At 65.1% G+C, this 17,552-nt stretch overlaps 1 protein-coding gene across 4 annotated transcripts; it reads right to left on the bottom strand.

The window, feature by feature from the left end:
* Positions 1 to 4,756: 4,756 nt before the first annotated feature.
* TACC3 (transforming acidic coiled-coil containing protein 3) lies at positions 4,757 to 17,151 on the bottom strand. 4 transcript variants are annotated; one of them, XM_047847129.1, is made up of 16 exons: positions 17,005 to 17,151; positions 14,978 to 15,140; positions 14,673 to 14,815; positions 13,027 to 13,959; positions 11,955 to 12,030; positions 11,701 to 11,806; positions 9,995 to 10,047; positions 9,588 to 9,691; positions 9,186 to 9,273; positions 8,865 to 8,981; positions 8,161 to 8,237; positions 8,040 to 8,083; positions 7,332 to 7,492; positions 5,552 to 5,658; positions 5,296 to 5,416; positions 4,757 to 4,983 (listed from the first exon to the last, which is right to left on the bottom strand). In XM_047847129.1, exons 1-16 carry the CDS (start codon positions 17,016 to 17,018, stop codon positions 4,918 to 4,920), a joined length of 2,373 nt encoding a protein of 790 aa, XP_047703085.1. In that variant the 5' UTR covers positions 17,019 to 17,151; the 3' UTR covers positions 4,757 to 4,917. The 4 variants fall into 4 exon arrangements, with proteins under 4 accessions (XP_047703085.1, XP_047703084.1, XP_047703087.1 ...); XM_047847128.1 differs by having other exon boundaries at positions 11,701 to 11,854; XM_047847131.1 differs by lacking the exon at positions 13,027 to 13,959.
* Positions 17,152 to 17,552: the final 401 nt, after the last annotated feature.

A 17,552-nucleotide genomic window follows, 5' to 3' on the forward strand; every position in this document is an offset into this window, starting at 1 on the left:
GCTCACTGCCTCACGCACGCGCCCTCACACTCGCCCACACGCTCCCTCCCTCACACTCGCCCTCGCCCACTCTCCCTGTCACACTCGCCCACACGCTCCCTCACACACTCACCCACACGTTCGCCCACACCCCCACACTCACCCTCACCCACACACTTGCTCACACACCCCTCACACACTCACCCACACCCCCCCCCACGCCCCCACCCTCCCTCACACTCACATTCACTCACCTGCACACACGCTCCCTCACATACTGTCTCCCACACTGACCCTCTTACACACTCACTCACACAGCCCCTCCCTCACTCACACTCCTGTCGCCCCAGGCCTGTGCGCTGGGGGCAGGGCGTCCCCACCTCACCCCTGTCCTAGAGCGAGGGGGGCTGGGGGGCCTCTTAGCGCCCCTCTGTCTACCCTTGTTCACTCTACAGACGCCTGCGAGAACCGTCCGGCTTGGGGCCCGGGGCCACGCGGGGGACAGGGGTGTCCCTCTGGGGAGTCCGGCCCGCTCCCAAAGTAGCGCTGAGGTGGCGGGGCCGTGAGCCCCGGGCCTGGGTGGTGGTTCAAGGGGCTGCCGGCGTGCAAGGCCCACCCTCCCCCCACCCGGAACTGGGGGTGGGGGGGGGAGGGAAGGGGCTGGGCCCGCGGGTGACAGGCTCCGCCCCCAGGGACCTCTCTGGGCGGCCCTCGCCCTGCACCCCTGCAGCGGCTGGAGTTGTGGGGGCCTAGCCAGGTGGCGCACGGGGGTCCACAGGACGGGGGGGTGGGGGGAGGGGGGGACAGGGGACAGGCGGCCCCTGGCAGCTGGGCGGGCGGCCCGGGCAGGTGGCCGCCGGATGCCCCCCGCCCCCTGCCTGGAGGTGGGGCCGGACCGCTCGGACAAGGTCGCTGCCGAGGCTGGAGGAGGCTCGGGCCGGCCCAATGGCTCCCCCTGCAGGCCGCCTGGCCCCGCGGCGCTCTCGCAGCCTCCACGGCCCGGCCCGGGCAGAGAACGTGGGGGCCCCGTCGTGAGCCGGGACGGGGCGGCGCGGGGGTCCCGGGAATGGGGCCCTCCAGACGCTGGGGCCAGGGTGCGCGGGGCCGTCCCCACCCGCGCAGCCCCCTCCTGGCATGCTCTCCACTGCGCAGACGGTGCCCCCCGCGTCTTAAGCACACCCCAGCAGGCTCCCCCAAAGACGGCCTCGGCTGAGTCAGGACCCCCCCCTTCCCTGGTCCCATGCGGCCCCCTCGGCCCTGCTCCCGGTTCCTAAGTGGTGTGGTGGCTTGCTGGCCCCCGCCCGCCAGGACCTCCTCCCAACAGGACACAAGTGACGCGAGCCCAGGCCCCCCCACCCCTTGCCCCCTGGCGGCCCGAGGGGCCGGTGAGGGGGCTCGGAGCCTGGGTTTGCTCGCCGGTCACACAGGCGCACGTGGCACGTGGTCTTTCCCAGAGGGCAGGGTGGCACAGGTGGGCGGCCAGCCCAAAGAAGGACCTTTGGGGCCCCCGCTCGGCCACGTGGAAGTCCTCATTCCCTTCGAGGGGCCAAGGAGAGTTTGGGGCTCAGCCTGGGCCGGGGGCAGCCGTGAGGGGAGGCGACGCTCGACTCCAGGGGGCAGCGGGGACAGTCCCCCCGCTCCTCCCCCTCCCCCTCCCCCTCCCCCATGGGAACCGAGCCACGTGGTGGCCCCTGGCCAGGTCGCCCACATCTGCTGGGCCTGAGGGACCCTCCCGGAGGGGTGTGGACGCGGCAGCTGCGGCGTCACAGGCGGGGCGGTGGGCGGGCCTCGGGCTGGGCAGCCAGGTCTCGCTTGCTCCTCGCTCGGGTCGCCCTCAGTAGAGCCCACGGGCTGCGGCTTACACGACCGATGTTTCGTTCTCACGGTCCTGGAGGCTGGAGCCAAGAAGGTGGCCTGCAGATGGAGGACAGAGACACCTGTCCCCTCTCCCCCTCTTCCGTGAGGACACTCGAGGCCCCACCCTCATGACCTCATCCGCCCCAGAGGCCCCCCTCTTCCACATAGGGGCTTGGGGGACACAAACAAAGGAGTGGGATTCTAGTGCAGGCTGGGGGGTCCGGGCCACCACAGCAGGGGCTCTCACCTCCGTGCCCCAGGAGGCCGGGGCGGCCCTGCACCCGGGAGGCGGCCCCGGGGGTGCCCGGTCCACGAGGCCTCTGTGGCTGCCCCCGCTGCCTTGCTGACACGACTTCCCTCCTGCTCGGCACCGGGGACTTGGAGACAGCGCCCCAGGACGGCTCCCCATCTGCCCACGTCCCCGTCCCGGCAGGAGGTCCCGGGGCGTCATGGGTATCATGCGCGGGGAACACAGGGGTGCGGAAGCTCAGCCCCGCCGCTGCGTGCCTGGCCCGGCCGCGTTTCCCCGGGCGAGCCCGGTGCCAGGCCTGCCGGGCCTCGCAGCCCAGAGCGAACTCCGGCTCCAGCATAAACACCCATTCAGCCGCACAAGGCCCCTTTGTCCCGAAGAGAGCTTCCTGGCCCAGGATGCTGCCTGGCGGCCCGTGTCCTCAGCATGGCCAGCTGCCCCAAGTGGCCTTCTCTGGGCAGACTCCCGGCCCGGCTCAGAGAGGCCCCGGTGGGGGTCAGGGCCCCCGCGGCGGCGTGCCGAGCGGCCAGAGAGGCCGGGCGGGCTGCGCCGGCCGAGGCCCTGCCACCACAGACCCCTTTGAGCGGCCCTGAGCCTGCAGAGAGTGACGGGAGCCTCACGGCCACGTGGCCACCCTGCCCCCTCGGGCGCACGCGCCCGTGGGTGGGTGATGACACTGAGGAGAAGCAGCCGGTGAGCCTAAAGGCGCTCGCCCCCTGCCATCCCTGTCCCCCGCAGAAGACTGGTGTCTGCAGCCCGTGCCCTGCCTGGCCTCTTCCCTGCCAACGGCCCTTGGTCCCCATGGCTCTCAGTTGGCTCTTGAAACTCCTCCTGGGAGGGAGAGAAGAGTGGAGTCCTTGTGCAGGGGAGGGGTGGGATGGGGCAGGATCTCGTGCAGGGGCAGGTGGAGGGGGTGGACAGGGTTAGGGCTGACGGGGGTGGGGGACTGTACGCCGAGAGCAGAAGCCTGGGTCATTCGGGGGAAGGGGCCGGTGTGACAAGGGGGGCCCAGAGAGCGGCTTCGGGGCTCAGGTGGGCCCCTGATCCTCGCCCACACCTCCTGCAACACCCACATCTGCTCTTAAGGAGACGCCTTCCAGGGGCCGAGCCCCCCTAAACTGAGCACTGGGCAGGGCCAGCGAGAGGCTCCCAGACGGACCTGGTCGGGGCCAGAGAAGGTGGCTTTGAAGCAGGCGGTGACGGCCACGGGCAGCCTCCTGCCGGCCAGAGCCCGGAGCAGGTTCTGGAGCACAGGAGACTGCGGAAGGAACCCCCGGCGGCCACAGCCAGGTGAGAGCCCTGGAGCCTGGGGCAGAGTGGCCCCTCGGTCCCTGCCCCCAGCCCGGCCTTCGTCCCAGAGCCGGGCACTTTCCTGCACATGCTCTGAGAACAAACGTGTCCTCCACGTAAGGGGTCCTGGCCCCTCAGTCACCTCCTACCGCAGGCCTCGGGCCCTGGCCCGGGCAGCAACCTCTGGTGGTGGCTGGCAGGTCACTGCTGCCTGCCCTCAGGTCCGTTCCGGGGAGGGTCCTCGCCAGCCTGAGTCTCAGCTGGGTGCAGGGCACAGAGACGCTGAGGCCTTCCAGCCGGGCAGGCCTCGGCCCGGGTCTCTGTGTCGGGACGCCCGCTCGCTGTTCATGAGAGAGAATGCCCCTTCGTGGGCAGGTCCTCCAGGCCTGGGCATGAGCATCTCCTTGCCCGTGTCCGGCTGCGGGTCTCCTCGCCTGGGCCCTGTGCCCGCTTGAGGACGGGGCATTCTGGGCCTGGCACCACCGGCGCCAGCTGGGACCAGGTCACGAGTGTGGGTCCTCAGCCTGCCCAGACCTACCAAGTCAGGAGCCAAGGAGGCGTCGTGCCACCGGCTGGTTGTGGGGATCGCGGTGTTAGGGACACGGCTCCGGGGCACTCAAGTCACGTATCAGCAGCCCTGGCGACCGGTGTCCGGCCAGCTCTCCGCCCGTCGACGTCCAGGGGCTGGGGTCCCCTGATGTCCCCGCAGGCCCGGCTGCCGCCCGGTTCAGAAAAGGCTCCTGGGGGCTGCTTTGAGCCCCACTCTGTGTCCCACCCCGAGAACCCCCCTCTCGGGCCCATCCCGTTACCATGTGGTCAGCGAGCAGGTAGGGGAAGGATGCGGGGAAGGTCCTTGCTCAGGCCAATGTCCGAGGGTCCAGCGGGCCCTCCCCTGGGACAGCCTGGGGGCCGGAGGGGTGAGAGACTCGGACACCATGGCTTCGCCAGTTACAAAGGTCTGCTCTGGGGGCGGGGGGTGGGGGTGGGGTGTCCAGGAGGCGGCGCTCGCAGAACCGGCCCACGGGGGCCGTGGGCTCCAGCCCAGGAAACCTGCCTTCTAGCAGATGTCTGTCAACTGCACTAGAGTGCCCGTGACGCCTGGCCAGAGTTCCATCCGCAGGGACAGCAGTCTCGCAAGGGACACAGGCTGACCGTCACCCAGGCTGTCGACAGTTTGCTTTTCCACATGAGAACCTTCGTCCGTTTGGGTTCTGACCTGTGGTCTCGAGGTGGACACTCAGTCCCCCGTGGGGACCATGGGAACCGAGTGGCCACGTGGAGGAGAAGGCAGGGTCGCGGGGGCGGCAGTGCGGGGTGGGGTCAGCCTCCAGCCGAAGCCAGAAACCTGCAATGTCATCAAAACCAGAGCAACTCCAACACTTGAACTGAAGGGAAACTTTATTAGTCTTCTCGTTAAAGCAATCTAATTTAAAAACGAGCTGAAGTTAAGAAAAAAGAAAGAACACGACACCTTCCACAGACAGACAGACAGACAGACAGACAGACAGACGGGGCAGGGGTGCTGGGAAGGGGCCTCCTGGTCAGATCTTCTCCATCTTGGAAATGAGGTCATCACAGATTCGGGTCAGTTCCTCGTTTTCCTTAGTCTGAAGGAGAAAAACAAATAAACAGGGGTTTGACTTTTTTAATATAAAGATTTTAGTGTCCACATCTAACGTAGAGCTTGAGCTCGCGACCCAAGATCAAGAGTCACGTGCTCCACTGCCACTGCCCAAGCCGGCCGGCCGGCCCGGATCCCTGGGTTCTACACGATTCCCGGGAGTAGACCACGGGGCCTAGAACTAGAAGGCCCAGTGCTAGAAGGGACTGGCGACCAGCCCCTGCTACGGGGCAGGTCCCCAAGCCAGGAGGGCCCCTCCCTTCACGTCCCGCCCAGGGGCCGGGGCCCCGGCGCTCGCCTTCTGCTCAACCGTCTTCTCCAGGGACTGGACGCGCGTCTGCTCCTTCCTCAGGCTGGCCTGGAAGGCCAAGGCCTCCGCCTGGGCCTTGCTGCGCACCTGGGCGATCTCCTCGTTGGCGCTGGAGACGCAGAGGGCGGGGCTGAGATGGTCGAGGACCGGGGTCCGGGGGAGCTGGAGGGTCTCCCTCCCCAGGCTGGCCGGACTTTTCTCCACCCATTCCCAGCCCCGCTGGGCCCCTCCCGCCACCACTCACCGCTGGAGTTTCTCCTCCGCGTGGGCCTTCAGGGCCTGGTACCGCTGGGCCTCCTTTTCAATTCTCGCTATGTAATCCTCCACACATCTCTTCAGCGACTCTTCGTTCTTCAAAGAATGAGCAGACGGGAACAGCTAACTCTGTTGGAGCCCGTCAGGCCTGGCTTTTGGGGGATCCCGGGTCAGGTGTGGATGTGCCCACGACCAAGGGGCTCTGGGGTGTTAACACAATAGCTCTGACAAGGCAGGCTGCGTGGACACAGCAGCAGGCCTCCCCTCCCGGCTTCTGTGGCCGCCCACGGCCCCCCTACCCACGCCCCTCAGCCTGCCCGGCGCACAGAGCCCACGGGTACAGTCCCGTCTCTCCGCTGACCACGGGCGGACACCAGGACACGCGGACAGGGCTGTCTACCTAAGGGCCGCGTGGGGACAGCCGTGCGGCCAGTCTTCTGCCTGGTTTCAGGCAACGACAGAACCCACAGATGAGGAGCAGGGGTGTGGCCAGGGGTGCGGTCAGGGGGAAGGCTAGAGGCTGAGGCCCCATGCCCCCGGTGTCCCAGGCCGTCCCCTGGCCCCATGTTTAAGAACAGCGTTAGCTCCTAAACCGTCTCCCGGTCGTAGAAGGTTCTCTGCCGGCTCCCTCCACGCGAGGCGTATGGCCCGACGGCTCTCGGGTCCCCCCCTGCGTCAGGCTGCCTTACCCCACCGCCCCGGGCCCCCGCCCTGGGGGCTGCAGTCAGGCCCCCGCACCCCCTGTGCTGGTGCTTCACGGCAGCCGGGCTCAGCCGTGTCCCCCAAGTCATGCTCCGCCTTAGTCCTGGGCCCGAACCTCCACCTGGTCCTTTCTCGAGGGCTCTGCCGCAAGGACGCTCGTAACTACGGGGATCAGGCGCCGTCGGCCTGTGGCAGTGCCTACCTGAGGGCAGTGCGGGGGTGGACAGGCCTGGAGGGGAGGAGGCAGCTGGGGGGTGGGGGTACCGGCCCGGGTGGCTTCCCCCACCACAGCTGAGAGGTGCAGGCACACCCCACCCGGGTCCCTCCCCTGCCACCTTGTGGGTCTGTGTCTATGGACTGTGACCCTGGCTCAGGTGTTTCCAGTCTCCTGTGCTAACTATCTAGTCAGCTATCTTTCAAGCAGTTTCAAGCTTTAAGGACTTTCTTCTGCACAGCAGGAACACCACCAGCTGCCCCAGAGTCATGGTGAGACAGTGCGAGCTCGGCCTGGTCCCCGTCCTCCAGGGCCCTTCAAGTCCCCACTCCTCACGGCAACAGGCCCTGCCTTTCAGCTCTCTGTGTGGCTGGCTCCCTCCTGCCCGGCAGGTGGCAGCTTTCAGGCCCCGTCCGGCCCTCCTCAGGGGCCTCAGGCTACCGCTCCCACCCCCGACACAGGCCGGTCCCAGCGTCTCGCAGTCACCAGGCCGTCCCTCTTACCACGCGGGGGCCTCCCTCTGCCCTCCTGCAGGCCCACCGTGCCCAACGGGCCAGGCCCTCCTCCAGAAGGCAGCCGCCTACTCCTTGGGGCCCATGGGGCTCTGCCTCCAGTCTGGGCCCCTCGGCGCCCCTGCTCACGTGCCCGCACGTCCCTAGGCACACGGACTCCCCCACCTGGGCCCACCGGCGAGGAAAGACACAGCCCGGCGCCCAGCTGAGTGATCTTTGTGGCGAGACTGCAGCTTCCTGGACAAGGTCAGGACCCAGGACAGGCCTGGTCGGGGGCTGACCACAGCCCCCCAGGGACCCTCTGGGGGAGGACAGGCACATGCCTGCTCGCTGCCACCTACCGTGCGGTACCCCTCGATCACCTCCTTCTGTTTCTCGAACCGCTTGAACAGGTCAGAGAAAGACTTTTCCATGGAGCTCAGGTCTGCAGTCAGCTGCTCTTTCTCCTTCAGAATCTTCTCGATCTCAGCTTTTGCGAGTTCCTTCTGTTTCTGAGCCTCCTCTTGAGAAAAGAGGAAGGGGCACTGGGGATCAGAGGAGCACAGGCGAGGGCAAGCAGGGGTGGAGGGGTGGAGGGGTGGAGGGGTGGAGGGGTGGAGGGGTGGAGAGGCAGGCGACCCCACCCATGGTCCCGCATGGTCCCATTAGTGACTGGGCGACTGGGCGACGGGGCCCCTCTCTGGGGTGACCTTCCAGAGCAGGGCCTGGGGGGGGGGGGCACAAGCGCCCGGGAACAGCCGTTGCCTCCACAGCAGCCGCGGGTCAGGCGATAGGAACCTAGGGCCCCAAGGAGCCTGCAGCCACCGGTCTGTCCCCACTCCACGGGGCTCAAGACTCTGCCCCGGGTGAAAACTGGTGCCCCCTCCGAGCCCCGCCTGACACACAGCCCCCTGGGGGTGCAGGGGCAGACCGCAGAGACAGTGCCCAGGGCGGCGTGCTGCCCTGATGCCTGCAGGGGCCCCAGGTACCCGCCCAGGGTCTGGCCCGTTCTGGGGCTGACCAGCACCAGGCCCGCGGTACCGCCGGGGCTGCAGGGTGCCAGCACTCACCCATCGCCTGGTACACGATCCCCTCGAACCCGTCCATTATCTTCCTGCGGGGAGAACAGACGTGCCTGTGGCGGCCCGCAGTGGGTAGCCCGAGCTGCGCGGAGCCGGCCACGGGCCTTACCCCATTTCCAGGTTTTTCGCGTGGAGCGTCTCACACCTGCTCCTGAGCAGCACGTTCTCCTGTCGTGTGGCTTCCACCTGCACAGACCACACGGCAGGTGGTGAGGGGTGAGGGGTGAGGGTGAGGGGTGAGGGGGGATGGGCGGTGGAGAGCCCTGCAGGGGCGAGGCCAGCTGGTACCCAGGGAGAGTACAAGTCCCCTGGGGGCATCGTCTGTCAGAGACGGGCGGGTCCCCCTTGGTGGGCAGGCACATAGCAGGGGTCCCCGCGGCCCCCGGGAAGTATGCCTGTTTGTGGGGGATGCCTCCCGCTATAGGCGAGACTGAGAGAGCAGCCAGCAGAAGGGACGGGGCCAGCTCCAAGCAGGGCCAGGGGGCCAGAGGACTGGACGGGCCGCCGCCGCTGGCAGACGATGTCCCCATCTGGGCCCCGCACGCAGGCCTCCCAGCAGAGGCCTGGCTAAACACTGCCCAGGGGACGGTGGGGGCAGCGAGGGGACTCGGGGGCTCGAGGTCCAGCGGTCCTGCCTTACGACCCCTGGGGTGGCTCAAAGCAGTGCCCTCGGAGGACACCCGAGACCCTCCGTGTGCAAACAGGTGCTCTGTGAGATGCCGGGTGGGAACACGGGAGCCCCAGCAAGCCGGCACCCACGACCCTCCCTGCAGCCACACGGGGGGAGCCGGCCGCCCCACGCCTCGTCCTCACCGCTGCGTCCATGTCCTTCTGGCTATACTGTGGCACCTCCACGATGGAGCCCACGATGGGGCCCGTGGGCAGCAGGGGACCCCCAGGCCCGAAGATGCACGGAGGGGCGTCCAGCACCTGCGGGGGTGGGGAGAGGGGACACGGCAGCTGGGCCACATGCTCTGACACGCACCTCCAGCTCTACCCTGCCATCGGGGGAGAGGCCCGCAGAGGCCAGGGGCCTCTGGTGCCGCACGGCGACCAAGGGGCCCTCGCCGCCCCCTCCCCACCCGCCCAGCATGAAGTCAGGCCCTCGACAAGATGCATTCGTGCGTCGCTTACGGCAGCGCCCGGGGCTCCTAGGAAGTCCAGGTCCAGCAGCTTCGCCTCGGGCAGGCTTCCCGAGGACGGTGCAGCCACGTCCTGTGTGCTGAGACCCCACAAGGGAAGGGAATCGCACCTGCTTCCCCCAAAGCCCAGAGAAGAACCATCCTCGGGTTCGTGGGTCGCACGGCCTGTTGCAAGTGCTCGGGCTCGGCCTCTTGACGGGCACGGGGACGCGGGCACCGCACAGACACGGGACGGAGAGGGCGCCCGAGCGCCCACAGAGCCTCATGAGCAAGGCCCCCCGGCCGTCCCGCCCGCACCTGGCGGCTCCCGAGGCCGAGCCACAGTGTCCCCACTCGGTCCGGAAACCTCCCCTGCTGCACGGAGCCCACGGCCACGGTGGGGGGCGGGGGCTACCTGCTGGCGTCCGGGGCCGCGGGCACCGGTCTCTGAGGGCTGTCCTTCAGGAGCGGGTCGAACTTGAGGTACAGGGACTGTTTCCTCAGGGCTGACTCCTTAAACTGAAGGGACGGGCACGTCAGCGGGGTCGCACAGGTCCCCGACAGGGAGACCGCGGCACACCAGGAGCCGCCACCCCCCGGGCCGAGTTCACGTCCACACCGGGGCCCGAGACGGGGCCCCGAGGGGCCACCGGGAGACCCGCGCGGCCGTCACGACACCGGCCCCGCATCCCGGGAAGGTGCGGAGGCCGCCGGTGCTCGAGCGCAAGGACCCGCGTGACCTTGGGGGTGCGACAGTGGCACAGGCCGCTCTGGGAGAGCCGCGCTCGGGGAGAGGCTGCCGGGGCGGCGCCGGGGACTCACCGAGGAACTCCCAAACTGCTCCAGATAGTCCACGTCGGCCCCCGTGCCTAGAACTGAGAGGTGGCGCGTCGGCGGGGCCGGCCGCCCGGGCCGTGACCCTCCCCCACCACCCCTGCGGCCGGGAGCGACCGCCCTTCACGTCGAAGCGGGGTTCCTGGCCTCTAACGGCGCCTGGGGCCACGTCACGCCGCTGGGCTGTCCCGTGTGCCGCAGGGAGCAGAGTGGCAGCTCTCCAGGCAGGACAACCCGGGGTTCCCAAGGGACCGGACCGCCCAAGTCGGGAACTGCTCTCTAGAAGCACTGTCCAGACTCCTGGAGTTCCTGAGGACATCCCCCCGTCCTTAAAAAGCCTAAGGGCGCCTCACACCACACGGATTAACCCTCATGAATCGAAAACCCAAACAGAACAACGCGAAAGCCTTAGGAAGCCGGTGGGCAAATCCTCAGTGTTGGATTTGACCATGGTTTCCCAGACCTCAGGCCAAAAGCACCAATAGCAAAAGAAAAAACAGGTAGATCAGACTTCCAGGTCAACGTTTGTGCTTCAAAGGACCGAGAAAGAAAAGACAACCTCCAGAAAGAACATTCTCCAAGCCCTAGATCTCACAGGAAACCCTTAGCGGGGACAGGTTTGAAACCCTGACTGGGTAACAAAGAGGAAGACAACAGAGTACCCAGAGGCCTTCCACAAAACCTGTGAGGGGACGTGAAGAGATGCTGGTCCCCAGAGAGGCGCCGAGGTGGCACCTCACCGCCCCCAGGACGGTGGGCATCGAAGTCCGAGACGCGCAGGTGCTGACGGGGACCCCCAAACACCGCGGCTGTACGGTCGCCAAATGGTGCCGCCCCTCTGGAAAGCCACCCGGCGGTGGCCCCGGCACTTTCACACACCGCGACCCCGGACCCGGACCCCTTCCAGGTTTACGCCCAAGAGAGGCGGAAAGCTGACGTCCACACGAATCCGTGTACACGGATGTTCGCGGCAGCCTTCTACCAGCCGTCCAGAGCAAACGGCCCACGCGGCCACCGGCCGTTGAGTGCTTTGCAAGCGTGGTCCATCCACACAGTGGAACGATCTCGGCCGTGACAAGGGCGCGCCGACACCCACTACAACGTGGATGAACCTTGAGAACGTCACGTTCGGTGAAAGGAACCAGACACGAGACCCCGCGTCACGGGACTCCAGGGTCCCCGTGGGGACGCGGGCCTGCCCTAGCCGAGCCTGTCCGCGGTTTCGGGACCCCCGTACGGTGAGGACCCTCGATCATCCTGCCACAGACGAGCCCTACGTGCCACTGCCAGTCTTCCCTCTGCCCGGAGGTTAAGCAACCGAAATGGAGACCCCAGCAGGTTGTGTCACGTCTACTAGCGCAACTCGATCCCACCCGTGTTGAAACTTCAGAGCTTCCGGTACATCAGCCTGGGTGCTCTGTCCTAACGGCAACTCTGCAACCCTGTGAATCTGCACAGAACCTCCTGCGTGACTCCCGCCTACTCCCCTGAGCCTCCGACCTCCGTTCCTAGAAGTCCTTTCGGTTTGCGGCTGTGCCCCGAGAACGACCGCCTTCTGCTCAACCCGAAGCCCCTGCGTGGATCACTTAAAGCCCAGGAAGAGAGCTGCTGGGAAGCCGCCGCCAGGTACAGGCACGGACGGAACGGCAGTCCGCCAGCAGGGACAGACCAGTGACCGGGGACAACGTACGTACCCTCAGCGGGGTCTCGGAAGTGCTCCTCATCCAGGTCCGAGGGGGGCTCCGGCCCGTGCGGAGGAGGGGGTGGCACTGACGCACTGGCACGGCCCGCGGCTCCCTCCTGGAAGGAGGATGGCTCCGTGGGGGCACCCTGGGGCAGCCGAAGGTCCTGCACGGGACCCCTGCGTCACCCAGTCTTGTCTGGGCACTGTGTCCCACCCGGCCCCCGTATGAACGTGATGACAGCACACACGTGCACGCGGCCCTACCTCGCCCCCTGCGCCTGGGGTCCCTGCCGCGGTCTGCGTCACGGGTATGTCATCTGCTGAGGCCGAAGGCACCTGCCTGAAGAGATGGGGTCAGCCGGGCCTGCACCCCTGTCCCCCCACCAGCCAGGTGCAGGGGTGAGGCCTGCAGCCTGGCCCACCTCAACTGCACAAGAACCACAAACCTCAAAGGACACCCGGGCCAGGAGCTCCAGGGCTGTTTCAACTCAAAAAGCAAACCCCAAGCCTTCATTTTTCACTAGGAAACTGGCAAAACACACTGGAGGGAGGGGAAGTGGGTGCTGGGGCCGGGAGGCCCTCCCGGTGTGGTTCCAATACCGGGCAGGTAGGGTGCACGTGCCAGAGGGGCAGTCCCCGGATGCCCACCAAGGCCGTGTGTACAAGTGTGGGGGCCGGGCACCAGCTAAGCTTCTCTCGGGGACCCAGCACTTGGTGGCCACTCAGCAGCCGTCCCCAGAGAGTGCGAGAGAGCATGAAACACCACCCCAAGTGTGGATGGCCACTCCACCGGCTTTGGAAGTAGACAGAACTTGCTAGAAATCTTTCTAGGTTTCCAGGTTCATTACAGATAATGCTCTTAAGAAAGCACAAAGACTTGGGGGGAAAAAAAAGTGCCTGGTTGGCTTTGTCAGTCGAACATCTGACTCTTGACTTCCATTGGGCTCTGCCCTGAGTGTGATGCCTACTTAAGAGTTTCTCTCTGCCCCTCTCCTCCTCTGCTTGTGCACACGCTCTAAAATTAAAAAAAAAAAAAAAAAAAATTGAAAAAAAACTGAAAAAACAAAAAAGTAGCACAAGAGTTGCCCACACCCCTGTGGAGTGGACGGAACGGGGCACGGCTGTGCACTCCCCTCTGTGATCTTTCACCAGCCGTCTAAGGTGGCCGTGAGCCCCCTCCTCAGTCTCAGGACCCACGACCGGCAGCTGCCTTGTGCAGCCTACGTATGCTCCGAGGCCCCTCCTCGGGGGCACGTGTAAGTGGCATCTCTGGCCTGGGGTCCTCTGGTGTGCTGAGTGACCGGCCACCCCACCGCTACCACCACCAAGTACTCACTGGCTCAGGGGGCAGTGCCCTGTGGCCTCCAGGCCGGCCTGCGGCTGCTTGGTCACAGTCCCTGCGGGCCTGCTCTGGGGGCACTCTGGGGGTAGGGTCTCTCCTCCACTTTCGAATGGGTTAAAGTTCGGGTCATCCAGCTTGCTCCAATCCAGGTCGTAAGACCCCCGGGGGAGGGGAACGGGCCCCTCACCTGCCTCCTCGGGTGCCTTTTCCTGCCTCGGCTCTGGTATCCTAGAGGGAGGTTTAAGGCTGGGTCCCTTCCCCGCTTTCCCTCTGCTGACGGCATTGGCAGACAAATCAAATTCTAGCCCTGTGGGCCCGCGCCTCCAAGAGGCACCCTGCTGGCCGTCGGCTTCTTCCTTCTGAGGACTTGGGGATGTGGCCCCTCCAGCGTTCAGGGGGCCGTGCAGGATGGTGTTCCCAGGACCAGAAGTGTCTTCAGGGCCAGCGGGGGCCTCGCCAGGCAGGTCTTCGAGGGGCCCTTCTCCACCTGCTCCTTTGAGGAGAGTAGCAGGGGGCAAAGTAGCCCCGGCTGAGGAAGCAGGGACCTGGCTGGAGCTTTCTCTGGCAGCCCCACGAGGACCTTCCGTTCTGTCCTGGAGAGCCATCTGGGAAGGGTCTTCTAGGATTTCTGAGGTGGATATAATACTTTTCTCGAAGAAACAAGAACAAGCATTTTCCTCCAAGGCTTGCACAGGGCTCCTAGACGTTTGTCCTAGAGATGCCACTTGATTTTCAAGACTTTCTGGCATCTGGGGAGAGCTTGAGGGACCCAGGCTGGCCAGGGGAGCAGAGGTGGGTCCACTGGAATACGGCCTATCTTCAGAGGCTGGTCTCACATCCCCTGGAGGCAGGCTGGCATTGCCCATCAATGGTTTCTGGACAATTCCATTGGTCATTTTGGTGTCAACTTCCTTGGTGAACTGTTGGCTTTTTAGAAACAAACTTAGTTAACGCTAAGGAACCTGTGAGCTTTTTCACTAGATTTTAGTAAGAAAACATGAGCTAAAGACAAGAAAAGAATGTTTAGTCGATCTTCTTCCTGGGATTAACTTTCTCAAGCGTTTCCTCATAAGTCAACACTGCCGGGCCAACTAGGTCACGTGGGTTTCTGAGAGACGTAGACAAACGAATAGTCACAGTTAAGGTTTTCTGTGCTAGCCTATCTTCCCTGTTCAGCCGGGACCACTAGCTACATAGTCAGGGACAGGGCACAGGTGGATCAAGGTTTTTCACTGCAGAGAAAGGCAAGGTCGAGAACTCTGCCCGCAGACACAGCAGGGTTTGACAGCGAGAGTGTCCAAGCGGACGTGCAAGCAGAGAGGTGACCAGGGGGGTGTGAAACCAGGAAGAAGCCAGAGTGTCCTTCCTTAAAGATGCGATCAGACCTTTCATGAAAGAAAAGCCCAGGCCGATTTGCTGGCGAAGGCATAGGAAGGGAGCAGACACGAAACTTAACCTTATCCTAAGCGTTTCATTGTCTGCTCTACTACTAACAAATGACTCCCGACGCGAGCGCGCTGCGCACCGCACTGCACACGCTTAGAGAGGAAACCAGGAGGAACTCGACCAGACAGAATTTTCCTGCCGCGTCTGCTGGAGTGGTTGCGAACGGCAGCACGCCAAGCAGCACCGACACTTACTTCTGTTTCTGGGCCCAGTTTTGGTGAGAATTTTTCAGCCCAACAGTGTCCTCCAGAGCAAAAGGAGCCTCGGGCTTGCTGCTCATGCCAGGGCTCAAGATGCGGTGCGTCTGTGGGTCTCGCAGAGGAGTCTGAAAAGTCACCTGTTGGGGAAGGAGGAGGCCCGTTCAACAGCTGGCGTCTTCACCACTCTGCCGGCAGTGCCCCCCCCCCCCCCGCCCACCCTGACGTGCCCAGGAGAACGAGTCCCAGGGTGGCCTGACATGTGACACACGGTAGATGTGACGCAGGCAAAACGTGCTTACTTTCGTAGCTTTGACTACGCTCTTGGGTGGCACATTTTCTTTCTGGGACAGACGAAGCACAGATAGTCTTCCGGTAGGTTCTGGTGGCGAAAACAGGAACTCACAGTTTTCTGCACTTTTGTCACCAGTGACGTTTTCATCGTTGCAGATCTGCAGACTCATCCTGGAAAAGCAAACAGTGCGTGTCAGCGTGAGGGCCGTGTAGTCCGGATGAACAGACACGACAACGAGCTAGCCCTGCAAGGCAGATGTCCCCTTCCTGCGCAGGTGGGTCACCTCTCAGGCAGCACATCTTCTGCCAGGCAGTCCTTGTGCTGCGTCAGGGGACCTGCCGCCTCCCAAGACAAAGAGCTAGAAGGGCCTTCGGCCTGCAGCGCAAAGAGGAAGAGTCGGGTTTTCACAACAACTTGGGTTTTGTGGGTAAAAGTCAGAAGACGGGTGTGCTGGCCTCTCAGAAACCTGGGTCTCCCCTCAGGCCTCTGCTGAAGGCACCGAGGCCGCAGCACAGCTGGAGAAGGCTGCCAAGCTAGCAGAAAACAGGAAAGCAGAGGGGTGCTGTGACTTCTCTTCCACCACAGGCCGGGAATTGGGGGTACACCAGGGCCAAGGCCCAGAGGAAGAGCGGGACGAGGCAGCGACCAGCAAGGTGAAGAATTACTTGGTAGGGGTTGAGGAGCTTCTACATTGAGACTTGGGAGTCTAGAGACATGCACCAGGGACCTCCACTGAGGCCCAGGGGGCTCTAGAACAGTCCCACTCTGCCCTCCCAGGGTCCTCATGATGGTTACCAGCATCACACTCCCAACCCAGGAGTCACAGGAGGACCTAGCCAAGGGAACATCACAGGTGTTTTGCTGGAGGCTGCAGCTTGAAGAGCAAGGCCAGGGTGGCTGGAACAGAGGGAGCAAAGGTGGCCTGGAAAGAGGCGAGGTCAGGGTAACAAGATGCCCTGGAAGATGTGGGGATGGGGCCGTGTGTGTGGAGGTTGGGGAATGGGCAGGAGGGAAGCGTGGGGTCAGAAGCTCCTGCAGACGGTCAGGGGTGGAATGATAGGCTCTGGCTTGGCCAGCAGGCCCACGAGGCACTTGGGAGTGGGAGAGAACCAGGAGGCAAGGACGACTCAGGTCTTTGGGGAACAACCGGGGAAAGCAAGAAGGGGGCAGGATGGCTGTGGGGTGAATGAGGGAAGGGTCTAGAGGACACCTTTCTGGCATTCTCTCCCCTGAGGGAGGTGGCGAGACCTTGGCGGGGTCTGTCGGGTTTGGCTTCCGCTGACTATGGCCGCCGGGAGCAGAGGCCGCCAGCCCAGACGGCCTTGTGAGCTGAAGTGTGGGGCAGGGAACGGGGCGGGGGGCGGAGCTGCGTCGAGCAGGTGGGGAGAATCGGCAACGCCGGGAGGGCTGGAGCCTAGGTTTCTGCGGCAGGTGCAGCTGGAGTCAGCCATGGCTCCCAGGTGGGGTGTGGAGAAAGCAGCATGAAGCTGCCCCGCAGAGCCGGGAAGGGCTGGAGATTAGGAGCCCAGTCTCGGACACCACGCGGCGAGCCGGTGGTGTTAAGGGTGGGAGGCGCACATTTGCAAGGCACGCCTACCGGTGGTATTTGAGGCTGGACGAGGTCAGGGGGTGATGGGAGGGGAGGCCAGCGGACCAGGCCGCGAAGGACCCTGACAGATGGACCTCCCAGAGGGCGACGAAGGAGCAGGGAGGAGCCCACCAGGCGTCGGGAAGCGGGGAATAAGTCAGCCAGCTCCACTCCCGGGCTGTGACCGGAGACCAACAGGACACGCGGGCTGCTAGGGGCTCCGGCAGGAAGGTGCCCCTGCAACGGCGGCCGTAAAAGCCGGCGGGCTGGGCTCAAGGGTGAAGGGGTGCCCTGTGGACAGGGGACACGGGAGCCTCCGGAGAGAGAGGAGGTCCTGTCAAGGGCGGGCGTAGCCCTGCTGTCGCGGAGTCGGGAGCCGGGGCGCGGGACCGGGGGAAGAGGCGGGGATGGGGCCCCAAGCCCAGGACCCCGCCGCCGCCGCCTACCTGCCGGCGGCCATACAAAGCCGAAGGAGCGGGAGGCGCCGCCGAGTCCGGAACACCGTCCGCCCGCCGCCGATTCAAATACCGACGGTTGGCGCCCGCGGCCAATCAGCGCGCGGCCGGGGGCGGGACGCACGGGGCGCCGGCGGCTCCACTTCCGGGGGCGGGGCACGCTGGGCGCCGGAAGCCGCCGGAATCGCGGCTCGTCTAGCTTGCGGAGGGGAAGGGAAGGGTTGCTGGCGGGCGGGGAGGTGACCTGGGCTCGCCGTCGCCCGGGGATCTCGGGTTCGGCTACGGACGCGATTGGGTTCCGCGGAAAGGCCAGGGCATGACAGCCATTGGCCCAAGCCGCAGTTTCCCCAGTTGTAAAATGGGGCTAGCTGAAACACCGCCCCCGAGGCGGGTCGTGGGATAGAGCCAAACCCTCGCGAGGACTGTCGCGGACTCGCGACTTCCGGCTGTGCTGTGCGGGGCGCTGCAACTCCACTTCCCAGAGTGCCCCGCGGTAGACCTGGTGGCGGGACTCCATTCCCCAGGGGGCCCCGCGTCGA

This window comes from Prionailurus viverrinus, unplaced genomic scaffold, assembly GCF_022837055.1.
Source record: "Prionailurus viverrinus isolate Anna unplaced genomic scaffold, UM_Priviv_1.0 scaffold_45, whole genome shotgun sequence".
NCBI lineage: Eukaryota > Metazoa > Chordata > Mammalia > Carnivora > Felidae > Prionailurus > Prionailurus viverrinus.